The 21,819-nt window shown below is 36.6% G+C and overlaps 1 protein-coding gene across 2 annotated transcripts in view; it reads right to left on the reverse strand.

Annotated features, from left to right (window-relative positions):
• Nucleotides 1-2,107: 2,107 nt before the first annotated feature.
• LOC137616699 (spondin-1-like) overlaps nucleotides 2,108-21,819 on the reverse strand; it is a 1,052,831-nt gene continuing 1,033,119 nt past the window's right edge. Inside the window, exons 17-21 of one of the 2 annotated variants that reach the window (XM_068346693.1) lie at nucleotides 20,963-21,038; nucleotides 19,957-20,195; nucleotides 16,508-16,680; nucleotides 15,503-15,572; nucleotides 2,108-4,922 (exon numbers count right to left, since the gene is read on the reverse strand). In XM_068346693.1, coding sequence (XP_068202794.1) covers nucleotides 15,515-15,572; nucleotides 16,508-16,680; nucleotides 19,957-20,195; nucleotides 20,963-21,038 — 546 coding nt within the window. In that variant the 3' untranslated portion in view covers nucleotides 2,108-4,922; nucleotides 15,503-15,514. The remainder of the gene's footprint in view (nucleotides 4,923-15,502; nucleotides 15,573-16,507; nucleotides 16,681-19,956; nucleotides 20,196-20,962; nucleotides 21,039-21,819) is intronic. The other variant, XM_068346694.1, reaches the window with a different exon arrangement.

The following is a 21,819-nucleotide window of genomic DNA, read 5'->3' on the forward strand; positions in this document are numbered from 1 at the left end:
GACTGTTTGACACCCTTGACAGTGAGGCATTTGTTGACTGAATGCCCCGCTTTTTGTACGGAAAGAAGTGGATATGGATTTGAGGCTTGAGGTAAGGATGGCAGGTTCATCCTTTCCAAGATTCTTTGACACGATGTGTTGTACTATGCTAGTGGCATTTTTAGCTTTATTTCGGATGAAGGTCTTCATAAAGCTATTTAGATTTTATAATGAAATTTTTTCTTTTATGTTTTAAATTTTTTATTTCTTTATTCTTTATTTATAATAATGATATAGGTGTCAATGACCTCTGATGTCAGGATGCCAAAAAATTTAAATCAATCAAAAGAATTTTAAGCAAGTATTGAAATTTTAAATTTTATCGTAGGAATATATTTTGTTTGATAGGCCATATGAAAGGAACCATGAGCTTCACAAGCATCATGCAATAGAAATCATATGATGTTGTACTGTGCAATTTATATTCATGGGTTCAAATCAACATGCATATGCGTCTTATCTTGCAATAAATTAATAATACAATCGTACAGAAGGTGTAACAGTGCTTGTTGGCATAGAACAATCGGCACTGTTGTAAATAGAAAATGAAACCCTACCAAAAAAATATTAATGTTTTTCATTTCTTCATTTATATGAAGTTGAATCAAATTAGTTGGACCACTGCTGAAGTTAGAATCATATAAAATAATGTAGACAAATAACCAAGTTTCGTTTATCATAATGATGGGATTATTTACATTTCCATAAGTGGTTAATCAGCATCATTAAAGCCCAAACTTTGTGATGTAGAGCGTAATACTGAATAAGATTAATGAATCCTTTACTTATGGCACAATACCAGTCGAGTTATTTTACTCGCATCTCTTATTCAGTCCCACACAATATAGTTACCAATTATGTAATTTTCATCGCCACGGATTATTGATCTTCAAATTATTTAGGTAATTTGATTTAAGAATTGTTAATTTTAATTCGGCAATTAAGTTTTGAAGAAATTTATAATGAATATAATCTGTAAGACCAACTCTTCGGACCTTGCCCGATGTGTTGATCTAACTTGGTAATACTGTATGCTTAAATTGTTAATAATTCATGGTAATAAAAATCAACAGAATTGTTGAATTTCTTAGTTGCTCCAGTAACAAAAGTAATGCTTTATTTATTGAAATTCTTTTCTGATATACTCATTCATTTCATTAGTTAAATTCTATAATCATTTTGTAGATCATGTGCAATTTCATTGTTACCTGTAAATCAAATTTACATTATAAAGATACAGTTCTTTATTTTGATATGGTCAGATATGTTTTTTACAAGAATTAAACTATCATTCAGATGAGTAAATTTACAAAATCATCTACTGTAATCATGAGAGATACAAGGGATCACCAGAAAAATAACTTTTCAATGTCTGTTAGCCTGTTACGTTTAAATTAATGTCTATTAAATTTGTGTGTTTTACCTCATGAATGCTTTAAAGATAAATTAAATGCATAGTATCAGAATTAAAATAGTTTATACATGTTAATTTTCTGATTGAATTACTAGTGGTGACGCCATTTCTCTCTTGTTTTAGCAAACCCAATTCATAATTCATAGAATGCTATCCTCCATATACTACTGTATTAATAGTATTTACAGAATACACGATATCACCTTACAGTAATATATTTTGAAGATGCGCTACTAGGGTATGATAAGTATTCATACTTAACCATTTTAGTGATAATATTAATACTTACTTCAGGACACACATGCATCCAAATTTAACAAATAACTTGGAGTAATTCCTAATTCCAGTAAAGTAACAGGGTACTTAGTGTGTATTTTTATAATGAAGCAATCAACATGTCTTCATGCAGTTTCATGCTTGTACTATGATTAAAATGTAGATATGTGCAATTATATTTTCAAATTTTGAGTGGATATTCTGCTGAAAACAAAATCCTTAGTATTCCATGTTTTGTCAATTACTACAAGTAAATATAACAAGTGTTGAGAGTAGTATTGTTTTGTAAATACACATTAATATTAGGTTATTGGAAATGATAAGAAAGTTAAGATGTTCTATAAAAACACTCTAAACCATTAAAGTAAAAAGCAAATCTTTACAAATTATGTTTATTCCACTGCAGATATGACAGATCTCTACAAATCTGTGTTAAAAATTTCACAATCCCTAAACAGTATATCATTGATTGGATACCTTTATATGAAAAAATAATTAAATTTAAATCTACAGTCAACTCTCTTGATCATGCTAAATTCAGTATAGCTCATTACTGTGGTATAGTGATGCATGTAAAATTATGATTGGTATTCATAGTACAGTAATAGCAAATAAATGTGTGTAGTGTGAAGCTGGAGTTTGGTAATAATTGAAGTGTTACTTTTCTTGAATAAGAAATTGAGACAAATTTAGATTTATCTTTTATCTCTGCTTGAATCTACCTTGTGCTATGTACCTGGTAGGGGTGTTTGTGTAAGTTTTCTGTCAAAAGATGATAATTTTTTAAACTGACCTAGAAACACTTTGTCATTCCACCTATCAGGCAGTCAAGACACTACAGTGTGTTCATAGTAAATGCAATAATTATTGTTCTCAAAGTCCCGTTAGCAACCTTTAGGAAGCCTAATTCTTAATACCTAGCAGTACAGAATTGAAAGAAATGCATTTTATTAATGTCTCAAATTCATTTTTTATTGTTCGAGATTCCTTGTATACTTCAACTCTTCTCAGTGTAGTCTTTCTCCAGGAGAATTTTAGATTTGTGGTCTTTTAGCTATATTTTACAAACTATTGTATGTTTATCTGTTTGTATAATGAAAATCCTTTTCCATATGCAAAATGGTAATATACAGTAGTCAGTGCTTTAGTCATATTACTGTACTTCAAAATCATGCTTTATACAATATCAGCTATACTGTATTTTTCATGAGCATAAAAATGGAGAGGTTTAGCTTAATGGTTTTATGAAGAACCAATGTGCCTGTCAGTTTAGGCTTGTAAAATTACTTGCACTTGTAAAAGCTTGACAAAAATATTTTCAAAGAAAGCCTTCAAGTAATCTGGTACTCTCTATACTTTATTGTTAGTAGAAAAAAAAAAAATTATTTCCAAATATTTGTAATATAAACATTCCAGACCTCTAATACGAGGCACAATATGAATATCACTTCATTATCAAGAAATGATCTATCTTATGTTACATGCATCAAATCACAGGTATGTTCCAAAAATCAATCAATCAAGACAGCCTTGAGACTGATTTGCTATGGACTTGTAAGGTCTTGATAAATTTTGTTCCTGATAAGTTGACATTTTAAGGAAAAGAAAAGAATTGCCGCTAAATTACTTCATGATCTAAAAGAATATATATTTTAATTCATCTTGGATAACCATTGCAAATTATATTGCATACGCTTTAAAAAAGCACAGGTCATATTTTGTTTGACTTGTACAGTAACTTGTATATTTTTGCATTACATTTATTTTAATTACCTTTAAACTGTTTATTTAAATATGAATGACTAAGAATACAGATTCTTATGGCTTTTATCAGACCTAATAAATTATATTAACCATAGCAAAGTCTACTGTAAGTTCGAATAGTAGATAAGCAAAATTATTTTTCTTTGCGATTCTTTAGCAGACACAATATTGGTCTTTCTAGATTAATTCATGAATTAACTAAAAATTTCTAGTCTGTATATTTTTGGAACAGCCTGTAGATTTATCTAATCCCTTCTATTAAAGACTAAATGGATTCACCCCTCCATTAATCTAGCTAAAATTGGTATTGATAAATGGAAGGGTTTAAAGGGGTGTCATTGTGTAACATTCTATAAACATGTTGGTCTCTGCTGAGTTTGTATTTATTATGCACATATTAATCATGGGTTTCAGAATATGTTTATACACATATATACAATGACTGACTGGTGGACTCGCATGACCTAACTGGGGCTTGGAGGTAGGGACCATGACCATTGTACTAGTCTCAGTGTGTCAAAAACCTATTTGTTAAGTATTCACATATAATGGCTTGTTATACTTATTCAATTGCTTGTAATGAAAATTTGCCTGCTTTATACATTACATATGTAAACAAACAAATATAATTTTTTTTTATATGACATGCCAGAGTATAGTACTGTATATATTATTTGTTCCACCATTATGCTTTGTAAGTAAACTCATTTACTTTATGTTCAAGATCTTGAAATTTGATCCAATTTTCTAACAAGTAGTGGTAAAATATTTTTCGCCCACATGACAAACATTAAACTTTCTTTTACAATTGACAAGCTTTTAGGAAAATTGACAGATTTCAAAATCATGAATCATTGATAATGGATAATATAACTGGAATGTCCATCCAGTAACTGAACACAATAAACTTCTCTCACTCCGTTGTGAATAGAATTGAATGTTTGAATTTGAAAGAATTAAAGTAAAATTTCAAACTATATGGAGCGCAAGAAGTTTACTCTAAAAATAAAAACATTTACTTTACATATTAACAGAACTTTCTATAGTTTATAATGAGTTATAATGTATGTACATGTTCTGGCCTATATTTTATGGCAAAATGTGTTGAAACTTGATACTGTCACTTATGCAATACATTTTAACAAAGGATATAATTGACAATATCAGTAGTTTATTGAAAAGCAAAAGCACACACTAGCTGCAGACTAGAACTTTATATGAGAACTAGGAAATAGTAATTTTTGAGCTTTGCTGAGAAAGATCTACTTTTGACACTAAATTGATTATAGAAAGAAAAACTATTCTTCCATTACAAGATGTAGTGGCAGGTAATCTTCCATTTTAACTAAGTCCCTTGCCAAGCAGTTCTATTAAACCAGCTGATCACACCAGTCTTGGGCAACAGAGACAACAGTATTTTCCTCAACCCCTGTAAAGGAAAAGACATGAGACATTATGCCTGGTTATTTAAAGTAAAATAATAATTTAGTACTTTACAATGAAACAAATACTGTATTATTACAACATATTCAATCAATTTCCAACCTCTACTATATATACATGTAATTCATATGACTGTGCAGTGAAAAAAGCAAACCGTGAAAAGTTCTCTAATTTAAAAGTGGAATTGGACTAAATCAAATTTGATTCTTTGTAGGAATGCTCTGTAATTTTATAGAATGAAAAATTCGTTCCAAAACTGAATACTCAGTCCTAAGGAAGAAATGCCAAGATCAGGCTGACAAGACTATTGTCAGGTGTGACAATAACCCCCAATACCATGCTAGGTGTTCACCAGGGAGGAAGTAACCAAGTATCCCCATGGCATGTGCCTAACACCCAGAGGAAGAGGCATGGAAAGGTAGCGATTAGCAACTCGGACCAAGGAGGAATGTTAAAGTTCTTGCCTGGTTTTTAGTTAAGCAAACAGTGAGGATGTAACAACACGCCCTAATGAAGCCCACAAAAAAACCAGCGCTACTGGCTGCCATGCGTATACCTTGTGTCTGAAACCATTAAGAAAGTAGCTGCATTAATTGGTGCCTCGGACCCGAGATGTGAATGCCAAGATATGTCTAAACTCCTCTCACGCACCCACCGGACAGGAATAGATCCAGCAACAGGACAATCAACTAGTCTCGAGAAGCCCACAAAAGAACCAATGCTTCCGACTGCCCCCATCCCTCATGTTTGGCGCCAAGAGTTGAGTAGTTAACGATTCAGTCTAGAGCGAGTGCCTAGAAAGACAGACTGTTACAGTGTCAGGTGACCGGTGGGGAGGGGGGGGGTGTTAAACCAACAACTACGCCACCTAAAGGTACCTAACCCTAAGGGGAATTGGCACAAAGAAGATGGGGTACAGGTAAAAGGTGACTGTTACGAAGAGCGAGTGCCTGACAGTCCAACTGGTTTAGTATCACACGAAGCAGCCCACTTATGCCAGCACCAGTACATTACTAACATTACTTAATGCCACCTCTCTCTCATGAGTGGTTGATACCGAGATGGTAAGGGCATAAAGTATGGGGCAGCTCATTTACAAGGAATGAGTGGCTGGACTGACAGACATGTCCAGTGTTAGGTGAAAACTGGGTATCACATTGCAGCCCAATAGCACCAACACAAAGATGAGCACTATTAATTACTGCCTGTCTTTCGTGGGTGGCTGATATTGATAGGCAAGGAGGAAACTAATTGGCAAAACAGTTGCTTAGTGTTAGTGGCAGGACATCAACTAGCAGGCAACTGAAGCGGCACAGAAAACGCTATGAAAATCGAAGGACAAATAGTTAACAGGGCTTTTAACTAACCTATCATGGATCAACCCATACCCAGGCTATGCCATACGAAGCCCAACCAATCAATCCCAAGACTGTAGCCTCCTAATGTGAGCCGAACACTCTACAGAGGAAGGTGGTGACCAAGTTCCATGTCTGACCACCTGTCCTGCCGTTGCCGACAGGCTCAAAAAGTAAGGTCACCAAAAACCAGCAAGCCAAGTATCCGCCCCGAACGATTGCGGCTCTTAGTGCACAACCTTCATGTTACCCACAGTCCAAGAAACTAAGTTGCCCAGAAGGAATACAGAAAAATCCTCTTGGAGAATGGACTCCAGATTTTCAGAGGAGATACATACAAAACTCAAAGACATCTTTGAGAGAGAGAAGTCCCCCGCAGAACAAGGCAACAAGTGAACTCCATGCTGCCACAAACAAAGACAGGGACATCAAGGGGTATACCCAGGGAAGAGAAGTGAAAATGCCTTGGGCTACAAGAGAATTTCCAGAAGACATGGTAAATCAGGTTCTGTCCCCAACTAGCTATGCAGCAGAAAAGTGCCTGAAGCTTCAAACCTCATGACACATGCCAGTGAAGCCGGGAAGTGCAATCTTGCTAAAAGAGGACTCAGAGCCAAGATTGTCCACGTAGACTTCTTTCAGGCGATCAAGTCAAGAGACGTCGTCTCCCATTGGAGCTCGAAAATGGACAAAGCAAAACAGTGCAACCTGTTCCCACCAGGAGACTGACAGTAGAAGGGAGAGAGTATGAAGAGACAAGTCAGACCCAGAGGGAGAATACTAGTTCAGTCCACTGATCTTGAGACAGGAGTAGAGCGGAAGGGATTGTAAATGGATTCCAAGGGCACAGGTCATGGAAACCAATGCTACAAAATAAAGTCATCAAAAGATTCCTGAGGACAGGAGAAGCAGAAAAATTTAGGATTCTCACTTAAAGAAAGGAGAAGCAGATAAGAGGAGGACGAGGAGAAAAAAATCTATATCTTTGCCAAAGAAGGCCAAGAACTTGAAAGACCTCAAGCCTGGAAAAAATGTGAGAAGACCGACCATGATTGTTTAACACTTGGCAAGGGGACATGTCAGGCTAGAGGCAACTATCAGAGACTTAGGACAAGAAACCTTTCTGATATTCTCCAAGCAAGATGATGGAGGTACAAGGAGACCTTGGAGGAACAAGAAAAATGGCGTAGCAAAACAGACTGCTCTGCTCTAACAGACTAATTATAGGTTCCAAGAGGACGGAAAATTGCTCCTTCGAATCAAAAATGGGGCAGAGACAAGATATCCTACTGCATATTAGATGGCCTCCCACATGAAGTGACCAGAAGAAAGGCAAAAGTCAGGTCTCACCGAGACTGTTCGACACTGATGGGGTGGCTCAAGAACAAGGGAAACTGGAAAGATCCACTTCAATGTCACACACAAGATGATCAAGTTCCCAGAAATATTCCATCTCTCTCCAAGGACCACCAGACCAAAATTCCCTTGGAACTCAGAAAAACTCCCAGGTGCAAGGGGTCTAATTAAAAGAAAAGGTCTGGAGGGACTGTAATGAGACCTGTCCCATCATGGAAAAAGTCCCTGAACCAAGAAAGAGGATCCCACAACTCGGGAAGAGGGGAAAAAAAACCACTCTCCCTGTAATGTCATCCTCCACTCAAGGATGAGTCCATGAGGGAACAAGCTCAATGCTAAATAGAAAGGGATCACTCAAATTGCTGCTTCCCACTCAGCGGACGACGCTTAACCTCATCTCAACTCTCGAGTTTTGAACTTTGTCTGAATCACACCAGAGAACCGTTCATATGTTGAATGATCATCGAAAATCATCTCGACAGACAATTAGATTGGGAAGGTCAAGAGGTTGAGGAGGGACCTCCACAGGGAGGAAGGAGTTCCTGACAACAGATAAAACGAAATACCCCAATAGAGACACTACTCCAGAAACAAAGAAAGGCAATGCTTTCTAGAAAAAAAAAAAAAAAACTAATTTCTTTCGGAAGAGATGAAAAGGAAAGGAAGAGCAAAAACCCCCACTAGACCAACACACCTCTGCTGGCAAGCAGACCAAATGAGCCAGGAGATATAAACCCTAGGATTATTCCCTCTCCGAATTACTGAAATCCTGTTCAACAAACAAAGCACTAAGAATCTTTCTGCAAGAGGAGATTTCGCAAGAAGACAGAACAAAAAAAAAAAGCCAGGCGATCTCCTTCCCCCTCCAAAACAGGCAAAGTCATCCAGAGTGCAACTATTAGGGACAAAGTCCTTGGAAGCAATGAAAACTGGTGTTCCAAGTTGCCAGGACAGACAGAACCGGAGGATTGTCACCTAAGAAGAGACCTAAGACACACTGAAACTGGAGTGGAAAAACCTCAAGAACAAACAAGTTTAAAGGCAAAGAGTTTGCCTTAAATTGGCAGTCAAGAAAATTGGCTTTAGGAAAAGAAGAGCCCTCACAGCCCCCCAACCTCAAACTACTGGCAAAGAAAACATGTAGGAAAGTGCGACTGAAGAGGCCGCTCAAGGAGAACCTTCCTGTAATTTCATAGAATGAACATTTCGTTCCAAAACTGAATACTCAGTCCTAAGGAAGTAATGCCAAGATCAGGCCGACAAGACTATTGTCAGGTGTGACAATAACCCCCAATACCATGCTAGGTGTTCACCAGGGAGGAAGTAACCAAGTATCCCCATGGCATGTGCCTAACACCCAGAGGAAGAGGCATGGAAAGGTAGCAATTAGCGACTCGGACCAAGGAGAAATGTTCAAGTTCTTGCCTGGTCTTTAGTTAAGCAAACAGTGAGGATGTAACAACACGCCCTAATGAAGCCCACAAAAAAAACCAGTGCTACTGGCTGCCATCCGTATACCTTGTGTCGGAAACCATGAAGAAAGTAGCTGCATTAATTGGTGCCTAGGACCCAAGATGTGAATGCCAAAATATGTCTAAACTCTTGTCACGCACCCACCTGACAGGAATAGACCCAGCAGAGCAGCAACAGGACAATCAACTAGTCTCGTGAAGCCCACAAAAGAACCAATGCTTCCGACAGCCCCCATCCCTCATGTTTGGCACCAAGAGTTGAGTAGCTAACGATTCAGTGTGCCTAGAAAGACCGACTGTTACATTGTCAGGTAACCGAGGGGGGGGGGTGTTAAACCAACAACTACGCCACCTAAAGGTACCTAACCCTAAGGGGAATTGGCACAAAAAAGATGGGGTTACAGGTAAAAGGTGACTGTTATGAAGAGAGAGTGCCTGATAGTCCAACTGGTTTAGTATCACATGAAGCAGCCCACTTATGCCAGCACCAGTACATTACTAACATTACTTAATACCAACTCTCTCTCGTGAGTGGTTGATACCGAGATGGTAAGGGCATAAAATAGGGGGCAGCTCATTTACAAGGAATAAGTGGCTGGACTGACAGACATGTCCAGTGTTAGGTGAAAACTGGGTATCACAATGCAGCCCAATGGCACCAACACAAAGATGAGCCCTATTAATTACTGCGTGTCTTTCGTGTGTGGCCGATATTGATAGGCAAGGAGGAAAGTAATTGGCGACACAGTTGCTTAGTGTTAGTGGCAGGACATCAACTAGCATGCAACTGAAGCGGCACAGAAAACACTATGAAAATTGAAGGACAAATAGTTAACAGGGCTTTCAACTAACCCATCATGACCAGCCCATACCCAGGCTATGCCATACAAAACCCAACCAATCAATCCCAAGACTGTGGCCTCCTAATGTGAGCTGAACACTGTACAGATAAAGAGACAACCTCTACCCAATGGAGGAAGGTGACGACCAAGTTGCATGTCTGACCACCTGTTCTGCCATCGCCGACAGGCTCAAAAAGTAAGGTCACCAAAAACCAGCAAGCCAAGTATCCGCCCCAAAGGTTTGGGGCTCTTGGTGCACGACCTTCATGTTACCCACAGTCCAAGAAACTAAGTTGCCCAGAAGGAATACAGAAAAATGTTCTTGGAGAATGGACTCAAGATTTTCAGAGGAGATACATACAAAACTCAGACATCTTGGAGAGAGAGAAGTCCCCGCAGAACAAGGCAACAAATGAACTCCATCCTGCCACAAACAAAGACAGGGACATTAATGGGTATACCCAGGGAAGAGAAGTGAAAATACCTTGGTCTTCAAGAGAATTTCCAGAAGACATGGTAAATCAGGTCCTGTCCCCAACTAGCTATGCAGCAGAAAAGCATCTGAAGCTCAAAACTTCATGACACATGCTAGTGAAGCCCGGAAGTGCAATCTTGCTAAAAGAGGACTCAAGAGCCAAGATTGTCCACCTAGACTTCCTTTAGGCGATCAAGTCAGGAGACAACGTCTCCCACTGGAGCTCGAAAATGGACAAAGCAAAACAGTGCAACCTGCTCCCACGAGGAGACTGACAGTAGAGTGGAGAGGGCATGAAGAGACAAGTCAGACCCAGAGGGAGAATACTAGTTCAGTCGACTGGAATCGAGACAGGAATAGAGTGGAAGGGATTGTAAATGGATTCCAAGGGCACAGGTCATGGAAACCAATTATATAAGAGACCTCACAAGATTCCTGAGGACAGGAGAAGCAGAAAAATTTAGGATTCTCACCTAACCAAAGGAGAAGCAGATAAGAGGAGGACAAGGAGATAAAAAATCTATATCTTGGCCAAAGAAAGCCAAGAACTTGAAAGACCTCAAGCCTGGAACCAATGTGAGAAGACTGACCATGATTGTTTAACACTTGGCAAGGGGACATGTCTGGCTAGAGCCAACTATCAGAGACTTAGGACAAGAAACCTTTCTGACATTCTCCAGGCAAGATAATGGTGGTACAAGGAGACCTTGGAGGAACAAGAAAAATGGCTTAGCAAAGCAGACTGCTCTGCTCTAACAGACGAATTGGAGGTTCAAAGAAGACGGAAAATTGCCCCTTCGAATCCAAAAAGGGGCAGAGACAAGATATCCTACTGCATACTAGATGGCCTTCCACAAAGTGACCAGAGGAAAGGCAAAAGTGGGGCCCCACCGAGACTTCGACACTGATGGGGCGGCTCAAGAACAAGGGAAACTGTAAAGATCCACTAAAATGTCACAGAGGAAAGGCAAAAGTGGGGCCCCACCGAGACTTCGACACTAATGGGGCGGCTCAAGAACAAGGGAAACTGTAAAGATCCACTAAAATGTCACACACAAGAAGATGAAGTTCCCAGAAATATTCCATCTCTCTCCAAGGACCACCAGACCAAAATTCCCTTGGAACTCGGAAAAACTCCCAGGTACAAGGGGTCTAATCAAAAGAAGAGGTCTGTAGGGACAGTAATGAGACCTGTCCCATCATGGAAAGAATCCCTGAACCAAGAAAGAGGATCCCTCAACTCAGGAAGCGGGGAAAAAAAAAAAAAAAAAAAACTCCCTCTAATGTCATCCTCCACTCAAGGACGAGTCCATGAGGGAACAAGCTCAATGCTAAATAGAAAGGGATCATTCAAATTGCGGCTTCCCACTCAGCGGACGATGCTCAACCTCATCACAACTCTCGAGTTTTGAACTCTGTCTGAATCACACTAGAGAACTGTTCACATGTTGAATGATCATCTGGAGACAGACAACTAGAGTGGGAAGGTCAAGAAGTCGAGGAAGGAGTCCCTGACAACAGATAAAACGAAATAGCCCACTAGACACACTACTCCAGAAACAAAGAAAGGCAATGCTTTCTAGAAAAAAAAAAAAAAAAAATTTCGGAAAAGCAAAAACCTCCACTAGACCAACACAACTCTGCTGGCAAGCAGACCAGATGAGCCTGGAGATATGAACCGTAGGATTATTCCCTCTCCAAGTAACTGAAATCCTGTTCAACAAACAAAGTGCAAAGAATCTTTCTGCAAGAGGAGATTTCTCAAGAAGGGAGACCAGGCAAAAAAAAACAAAAAAAAACAAAAAACCCTCCAAAACAGGCAAAGACATCCAGAGTGCAACTATTAGGGACAAAGTCCTTGGAAGCAATGAAAACTGGTGTTCCAAGTTGCCAGGACAGACAAAGAACCGGAGGATTGTCACCTAAGAAGAGACCTAAGACACTGAAACTGGAGTGGAAAAACCTCAAGAACAAACAAGTTTAAAGGCAAAGAGTTTGCCTTAAATTGGCAGTCAGGAAAATTGATTTTAGGAAAAGAAGAGCCCTCACAGCCCCCCAACCTCAAACTAATGGCAAAGAAAACATGTAGGAAAGTGCGACTGAAGGAGAACCTTCCTGAGAAACATCAAAGAACCTTCCTGAGAAGCATCAAAGGAGAGGTCTAAGAAGATAGCCAGAGAAGGACTAACGGTAGGCTTGGGCATCCTGAGACCCAACACCAAGATCCTTGTTAAAAGGAGAGGGACGGAAAATCCCCTCCCATGACAGAACAGCTCCGCACCCCTGGATCTAACTTTACGATAATTTACATAAGCAAAAGTCACATTCCAAGGCAACCCGCCCCTTACAAACCTAAGATGCCTACCTGTACTAAACCAGAGCCTACCCCACACACCCGTACCTAAGAGTTCTCTGGCACTGTTACAGGATTAACAAGGACTTGCTGAAAGAGATTCAATAAGATTATTAGATATCTTAGGGAAGGCAAACTTTAATTGACATGACCTTCTCTAAATACCTAATTTCAAGAAATAGACCTATGCTCACTAGGGTAAAAAACCAGGGCGAGTAGCCAAAAAGGATTAGCAACCACAAGGGATGAAGATACAAATCCATTAAAAAATGATAAATAAGAAGTTGGAATAGTGAAAGCACTTTTTAACCCAGAACAAGCAACCGAGCGCAGAATGGCTGGTGATCGTGCAAACTATGACCTAATACTGAAGATCTGAGAGTGCAAAGTACAGGGAATGTAAACATTAAGCAATGACAATTTACCTATGGAGGCTTTGAGATTGTCCAAGGTGTTCAACAAGAGCAGTCATTGCTATACCTGTAGATCTCAACATGAGTACCATAGGAAGCAAATCAAAGATCTGACAATTGAAGGGGTGATTGCAGAATGATTCTATGTAGAAAATTTTTTTTCAGCAGTGTTGCACAAAAAATTACACATCACTGAATATCCACACAAGGATATCAAATAAAAATCACTAGGGTCACTGGTGTTAAACACAAACTATCAAACTCCTGAAGAATTAAGTTTCTCTGGGCTAAAAGGAAAATGGAAATGTAAAATTACCAGGCTGTTAACAGTTCAGTAATGCCAATTGTCAAAGCGAATAAAGGGATGTTATATACCTTAGAAATGGTGCTTAAGAAGCATTTCACTGGGTGGCACAGGTTGAGCCCAGAAAAGATCTGTTTCAGTCAGTAGTGTTGCCATTGTGGTTGAAATTTTGGCAGGTTTTGAGGATTCAGGGATACATAAATTATCTTAAGGTAATTTATATTAAATACAAGGCAATTGCAAAATTTAAAGCAAGAAATTTTGAAATATTGCCTGTTTTGGGGTATAAAGTATTTTGTCCAAGTCACAATGTGTCGGCATCTCCAGAGCATGGAATGTAAAATACAGTATAGTAATTGAGACAGTCTGCATTGATGGCATAAAAAATTAATTATGATAATGAAGTACTGTAGTATTAAAAAGTAAATTAAATGCCAGTTGAGATCCCTTAAAAAAAAAATCATGGACAATGCATAATGGCATAGAGATTTATCTCAATATCCATATCATTCTTTCAAATGTGAAAATGAATCTGAAATAGACAACAAAAAATTGTTTGCCACAGATTAAAATGCAAACTAAATGTGATAGGAATGCAAAGCAATTATAAGTACAAATATTTTGCATGCACAAAACAACAAGCATGGTAGTTAGAAGCTAGCAAGCATGGCAGAAGTCTTAATTTCATATGAGTTTACTAATTACTAAGTAAATCTTTCATCATCATCTCCTACACCTACTAATGCAAGGGCCTCAGTTAAATTTTGCCATTTGTCTCTATCTTGAGCTTTCAATTTCATACTTCTCCATTCACCATCTACTTCACACTTCATAGTCCTCAACCCTGTAGGCCTGGGTCTTCCAACTCTTCTAGTGCCTTGTGGAGCCCAGATGGAAGCTTGGTTAACTAATCTTTTGGGAAGTGCAAAGGGCATACCCAAACCATCTCCATCTACCCCTCCAGGATCTCTCCCACACATGGCACAAGTAATATCTTGGGTTCATTTCTAATCCTGTCCTGTCCTATTTTAACTCTATATTCTGAGGGCTTTGTTCTCAAAAGTACAAAATCTGTTGGATCTTGTTTCATTGTCATTCCCCGAATCATGTCCTTACAGAAAAACAGATCTCATTAAACATATATAACCTGACTTTTATATGTAATTTCAGGCGATTTGATTTCCAAATTTTACTTAACCTTGCTATTGTCTGGTTTGCGTTTTTCAATCTCATTAAATCTTTAGACGCATTCAACTGACAGGGGTTATTGAATATTAAAGATCCCTTGATACAATTACTTCTTTGATACACTTGCCACAAATTTATTTGTTTTTGCGAGTTTGTGACTACCGCTGCCATGCAGTTAATTTTAGCATAAGTATTTAAAATGCCCAACATGCACAATAAGCTAAAATCTGTCGGTGTTCACATGGATGATATTAACCTTGATAAGCAAATGCATAATACCGGAAGTACTATGAACATTTCTTTGTGTTATACTCCTAGAATAGGTCAATTAGTATGAATAATTTTAAAGCATTCTATCTTTATGTAATATTACAAACTTAGCCTATTTCTTAGTTTTAAATATTGTTTTCAGACAATGCCTTACGTTGTTCAAATCAGCGAAGCCTACTTGATTTGGGAAATGTAATACTGTATTATAATTGTCATATACATTTTTTTTGAAAATTACAGAAACCTTTGTTAAATATAGCTTGAGTATGTACTATCACTCTGCATACTATAAATTTAGGTAAAGACTGATGAACAGGTATATGGAGAAAAATTGGGTAGCAACTAGTAGTCTCTCTAGCCTGAAGCATTCATTCAGTCATTCAGTGGCATTCAAAAGGGAGATAGGAATTTATCAGATAAGTACTTGTAAGACAGCAAAGCTAGTGAACAATGCAAGTAATTTAACTAAATCAAATTCCCCAGATTTTTTAAGCAAGAAAATATTAATCATCCTCATCTGGATCATTCTACAACTTACTTGATTTCATCTTCAGTAATCATCAGGATTTCTCCAAGATCTCTTATACTGAATACCCCAGCTATTAGACCTGCAAAAATTAGCTAACGTTGAAACCCAAGAATAAGAAGCCTCTAAGACATGTAAACAGCACTAACAATAAATAATAAGCAAAGCTTTTTTTTCTTTTTTTACTAAACCTAAAAGCATTAACAAGAAAATCTAAACAATAAACTAATATAAAAGAAATATTACCATGCCATTATTAATATAGTAACATGCAATTATACAATTAACAAATTCACTTCATTTTACTGTACTGTACATGAAACCTTATATGATGTGATATAGAATAAAAACAAAAGCATAAATGAATATAAAAAAAGAAAATTGGCATCTCTAACAGCTTCACACTTGATACATTAAAAAAAAAAACTTGAAAAACCCTTCTTTGCATTTGAATATTCTCTTGATATTTTTGCTAATATTACTAGTCAATATTAAAAAGGTTCAGCATGCTGTACGCTCTTTTCAGCTGTCTTCAATTTTAAAAAATTAGGAAATAAATATTGTACAGTACACACTAAAGCTTATATAACGCACTATAGCTTATATTTGATTTATAATTTCTGACATATGTACATCATGAATACTTTGGATCCAAGAGTTATGAAAGAAAGGGCATAGTAAAAAATAAAAAAAAATTGATAAGACTACTTTTGATGATGCTACTCCTAATAACAAATTTTAAAATTAAGTGCAGTGTCCACTGATTTGATCCTTGGGCAAAAAAAGGCAAAGTTCCGTAAAATTAAACGAAAAGCCCTAAAAGATTATTTTTTATCTTAGAAAAAAAATATACTGTAATTATATATACAGTAGATCTAAAAGACTACAATGTGATGATAAATATCTGAAGCACGTTATTATATTAAATCTACGGTATATACAGAAAAGATAGGACAATTGTTGGTTGCTTATCCATGAACACAAAGCTGATTTAAAACAAAATAGTACAATAAATACCTAATAGGCTGGCAAGGTGGAAGTGTGCAGTAGCGGCGTTCAAGGCGATCTCCACACGGGATACCTCCATTTCTTGGAGAAACTATAATGGTTCTAGAACGTTGCTGTAAAGCTTGGCCACAAGAATGTGTGCAAGGAGACCATGGTCCCCATTCTCCCATCACACAGTCATCCTAAAAGTAAAAAATTGTTGTCAGATATGGCTTAGTGAAATGAAATGAAAATTTAATAAAGTAACAATCTAATCAAATGTGAGTTAACAGTTTCTTGGTAAACTTAGAAAAAAAGATGACCAACCATAGTCACCAAAAATTAAAGGATTATTCAATTATGTTACAAAAGAGAAAAGGTTCTGTAAACGCACTGAAGGCCCAAATCAAAATGCTTTATTGCATAGGACAAAAGTGCTGGCTGTCCCAGCTATCCATGTTTTTTCCTGATGCCAGGATATAGTGATACTGTGATAGCTGGTACTGGTGGGGGAAAATGGTGGCTAATCTTAAAGGTAAATACCTTTATGAGAATAATGAGCTGTGAGGTCTCCAAGAACATTCCTGTTAAAGGCTAAGTAAATTGCATATAACAAAATTACCAATGAGTAATGCACAGACTCAGCATGTATATGGGAGACCCAAAATCAAACCCTTGTTCTCTAGTCTTGGTTAGTTCCATAGCCTCTGTACCATGGTCTTCCACTGTCTTGGGTAGAGTTCTCTTTCTTGAGGGTACACTCGGCCACACTATTCTATCTGTTTACTTATTTCCTTTGCTTGCCGAGTTATTTTTCTCTATGGGAGCCCCTGGGCTTATAGCATCCTGCTATTCAAAGCCGACAATTACTAATGAAATTAAGGCACGATCAGACGTTCCAACTGGAGTACCAACCTTGTAATGATACCAAGGGAGTCATTGTATACTTAGGTCCAAGCAGTTACCAGACCTGTGAGTAGCTTCACTTGTTATCTCACAGCTTAACTCTGAAACAAATTCCAAAGCTCTTAAGCCATGACCATCAGTAGGCGACGCAGAATATAACCACTCCCTATGGTGAGCGTTGAAAACACCAACAAAAACAAGAGCCCTTTCTATCATCATCTTGTATCTTAGCAATAATGGCAAGAAGACAATCAAAGATAGCATCCTTAAAGTCTGAATTCTAATAGATCAAAAACAAATAAAAGTTGCTTATGTCTGCCGCAAACTTTTATTACCCGAATCTTAGGACATCCCCATTTATAGCAGGACTTACGAGAAGCAAGGTACTCTGTTTTAATATACAACACAGGGAAGGGGAAAAATAGCAAATTTCATTTAAAATTTGATACCTGTATTACAATTATCATAAGGAAGAATTTTAAAATAAGTTTATGATCCATCCCTGGGATTTTTACAACAGGTTTTTGTAAAAAAAAAAAAAAAATGCCCTTTAACAGTCCCAGTGGGCATCAAGAGAAAAAGATGGAGATTTTGAGAGACAACAGATTTGTATTTTACATTCATTTTCATTAAACTCAAGGAATATGCTTCAATCTGTGAATAGATCAAAAGTTTGCAAATTAAAGTTCCTGTGTTTTGATCGCACAACAAGATACCCAAATCTTAACCTGGGTGATGGCACTCGTTTCAAAATGGATAAGGTTTCTTGGAATCGGTTATTTTGTACCTGGACAAAAGCCTGTATTTGAACATTTCGATATAAAGAATTTGCGTACAAACGTGCCCACTCAAGTTGATTGAGAGGTTAGGAGTCCTGGTCAATTTGGAAAAGTGATTGGGAATGATGACGACCATAGTTCCTTTCCAAATCATCGCAATCCGATTGTAACTAGGGATTCCCCCATCTTCTCAAAATCTGTATTCTAGTAAAGCAATTGAAATTTCAACTACTGAATTGGCAAGAGGATCGCCATCAATTATCCCAAGGAATGTCCTTAAAAATTAAGAACTTCTAGTGTTAGTGTGTCTGCAAACAGTGCGGGGGTTCTGGTATCATAGATCAGTGGCTTGGGTTGTCAAGATTGTTCAAGGAGATGGCCCTTCAAAATCAACCTTCTCAGACCACCTTTTAAAATCAATCATCTTGGACCACCTTTTTATGCTCCAAGAGATAGTCTACTAAAAATTTATATCTAAGGTAATGGATTTGTTGTTGCAAACTACGGAATGGTTTAGTGACATAACCTGATAAAAATTTTATTCATTTTTAACATTTTCTTTTCCATGAAAGGAAACTGTCAATTTTGAACCTTGAAAGATCTTTTTGTTAAGGATCTCACAGGTGGGACATTTCATCTTCTATGTTAGCTTTTGTATCAGCTGAATGTATTTGAGCAAAAACTCTTACATGTAATGCAGGTTTTGGATATTAAGGAATGATTTAATCTTTTACTTACATTCTGCGATAAACCTGATTTTAAGGCGAAAAACATGCCTCAATTTTTTCATATTCCCTTTTGAAAGAGTTTTAGTAATGTATCAGAAAATAGGTTTTCTTATCCTGTGTGGGATGATAAACGTTATTTTGACAGGACTAAACATATTAGGTAAATACTAGCTATTTTTTTTCTGGGGTTAGAATTTTGAATTTCTTGTTAAAAGTTTAGTCACTGGCAACCAGATAATTGGATCTAATTCAGGTGAAACTTGAAATTAGGGTTCATTATATAAAAACTGTCTTTGAAAACATTCATAGCAGCCAGTATTAGTTTTTCTCTTGAAAATAGTGTTGGGCATTCATTTACCCTTTCCATCAGTGTATGGAAAACAGCATTATCATTATAAGGGGAGATTGATAAGAATAAATATAATTTTGATAAAAAATTATTTATTTTCATATTCACTTCATTTTCGTACTGTATACATTCTCCACCCCTGTCAAGAGGAGAGAGATTTAGATTAAACTTTGATACTGAAAAAACAAATGGGCTACGGCAAACCCAACTCTAGAATATGGTTTGTTATGCACTTGATTATCTCAATACTGTACTAGAGACCCAAGCCCAATGAGAGGAAAGAAAACAGGAAATTTTTAGTTTTTGGGTATACAGGTATGTCACTAAAACCAGGCTTTGAGAGATTGAAGCATTATGAAGAACAGGAGAATATAATAAATTTTACAGTATTACCTGTATTAAAATTTTGATTTGTATATCTGCCTAAGATATGAGAAAATATAAGGATGTTAACACTATAATACATAAATTACCAAAAGGTATCAAAATAACACTGTACATTATGCAAGTAATAATCAACTTTGTCGTAAAGAACAAAACCTATAAAGAAATATTAAACAACCTGCTCCTCTTTGCATTAAAGTACAGTATTTTATGCATTATTTATTAGACTTTCACAGACAAAAATAATTTATTTATATAAATACAGTACTGATATCATAGATTCTAAAATTGTAAAAATATTGCTTTTAAAATAAAAGTATGCTATGCACTGACCTTTGCGCCATCATCAAAATGATCTTCAGGAGACCCATGTAAATAAATATGGCCTCCATAAGTTTCTGGACCATGTAGATCTTCCATGGGTGGTGGATTGAAAAGGGCAGGAGCAATGTACTCTTCATAATTTTCATAATGTGATCGAGAATGATGCTCCTTTGGCTTGTAATGGTCATCGGGTTCAAAATGCTCATCTCGTCGTAAACTCATGCTCTTGAGGCCGTTGTATCCATCATCTTCGTATCAAAATACAGAATATATTAAAATAGGAGCAGGAGCAGAATGAGAAAATTTATTCTGCATACAACTGAAAATTTAAAATATTTTCCAAGTAAACTCATGTGGAATATGACAGATAGAGCTTGTGTGTTTTATATTTTCTGTTTCAAGATATAATTCAAAATCATCTTATAGTTACTCCTTAATTTGGCTTGTTTACAAATACAATTGTTCAATTTATGTACGCATATATTGTATACAGTACTGTTCAATAGAAGTATAGATAATACGTAGTCCAAAAATATCCACGATTTAATTTATGTATCACAAAGTATGCTTAATCAATGCTGAAAGCTCATGTAATTACTGAAGGAGTAAAAATCCTTGCGTTGATCAAATTTTGTCATATAAAATATAACCCTTCAAGCACAATATGAAGATCAGATTATGGGGTTTTAAATGACATGGCAATGGATGGCAGATATGCATGTGAGAGGATAAAGTAATCAAGAGCATTACATTTCTACTGTCTCAGAATGGATAAGTTTTTTTTTCTTTTTTTAAGTAATTTGTTCTTAAGCGAGACTAAAAACAGAAGTTTGTAAAGTTGGATAAGCTGAACTGATAGGTGGGAAGAGACCAAAGGGAACAAATGAAGATCAGCACAACAGATGAGAGAAGAATAATCCATGAAAAAACCTTTACTACCATCCACTCCAGAATAGCTATTCACTTAATCCTGAAAGGACAAAATTTACTATTAAATTTCAAAATTATATCTTACTGCATTTTGGTTCATTGCACTTCTTTGTCTTCCTAAGCTTTCTTGGACATCTTTTTCCATTATTCTGAGGGTGAACCTGGAAAATAAAATAAAATTTTTATTAAATAAAATACTATATCATAAATTGACAATTCACTCTCTTCTGTTTTGTCAAAAGAATGAAACATCCTTTTGTGTTCCCCTATTATTGGCTCAGAAATAGCAAAAAATAAAAAAAAGACTATCCGTTTCCTGCTATAGAATTTTAAGTTAATCGTCTTTCAATAGTAGTTGCCAGAAATAGTTAACATGATTACAACAGGATATGAATATTATCTAAATACTCTTTCTTAGCTACACTTCAATTCTGTATTAAAGCTGACAATTATACGTATTAAAATTCACATTCTAAATTGTAGGAGTCTCATTCATAATTACTTTGTTTCACTTTCAGAGATTTATCCTGCAGATCAAGAATGAGCCCTAGACTTTAATTTGAGAAACTGACCTTTTCAGGGTCACAAATTTATTTCATTAATTTCATTTATAGAGATATTTTTGTAAGTGACCTAATCTTTCAGAACTTTGTTTTGTTACTAATACTCTTGCATTTCTAATGTAATATTGGTTAATAATAAAGAAGATAGTTTCTAATCTAGTTAAAAACAGAAGGAATATACAGAATACTGTACATTACAGTAATTCATAATGTAGTTGTATCTGCTGTATACATAAATTAAGGGAAACTTATCCCACAAATTATGAAAAATTTGTTTAACTGACCAAAAGTAATCCAAATCTGTACCCTTCATCAATATAGCTTCTGTTTAAAGATCACGAGTACCAGTTTAATCGCATGGAATTGTACAATTTTTTTT

Source organism: Palaemon carinicauda, chromosome 22, assembly GCF_036898095.1.
Source record: "Palaemon carinicauda isolate YSFRI2023 chromosome 22, ASM3689809v2, whole genome shotgun sequence".
NCBI lineage: Eukaryota > Metazoa > Arthropoda > Malacostraca > Decapoda > Palaemonidae > Palaemon > Palaemon carinicauda.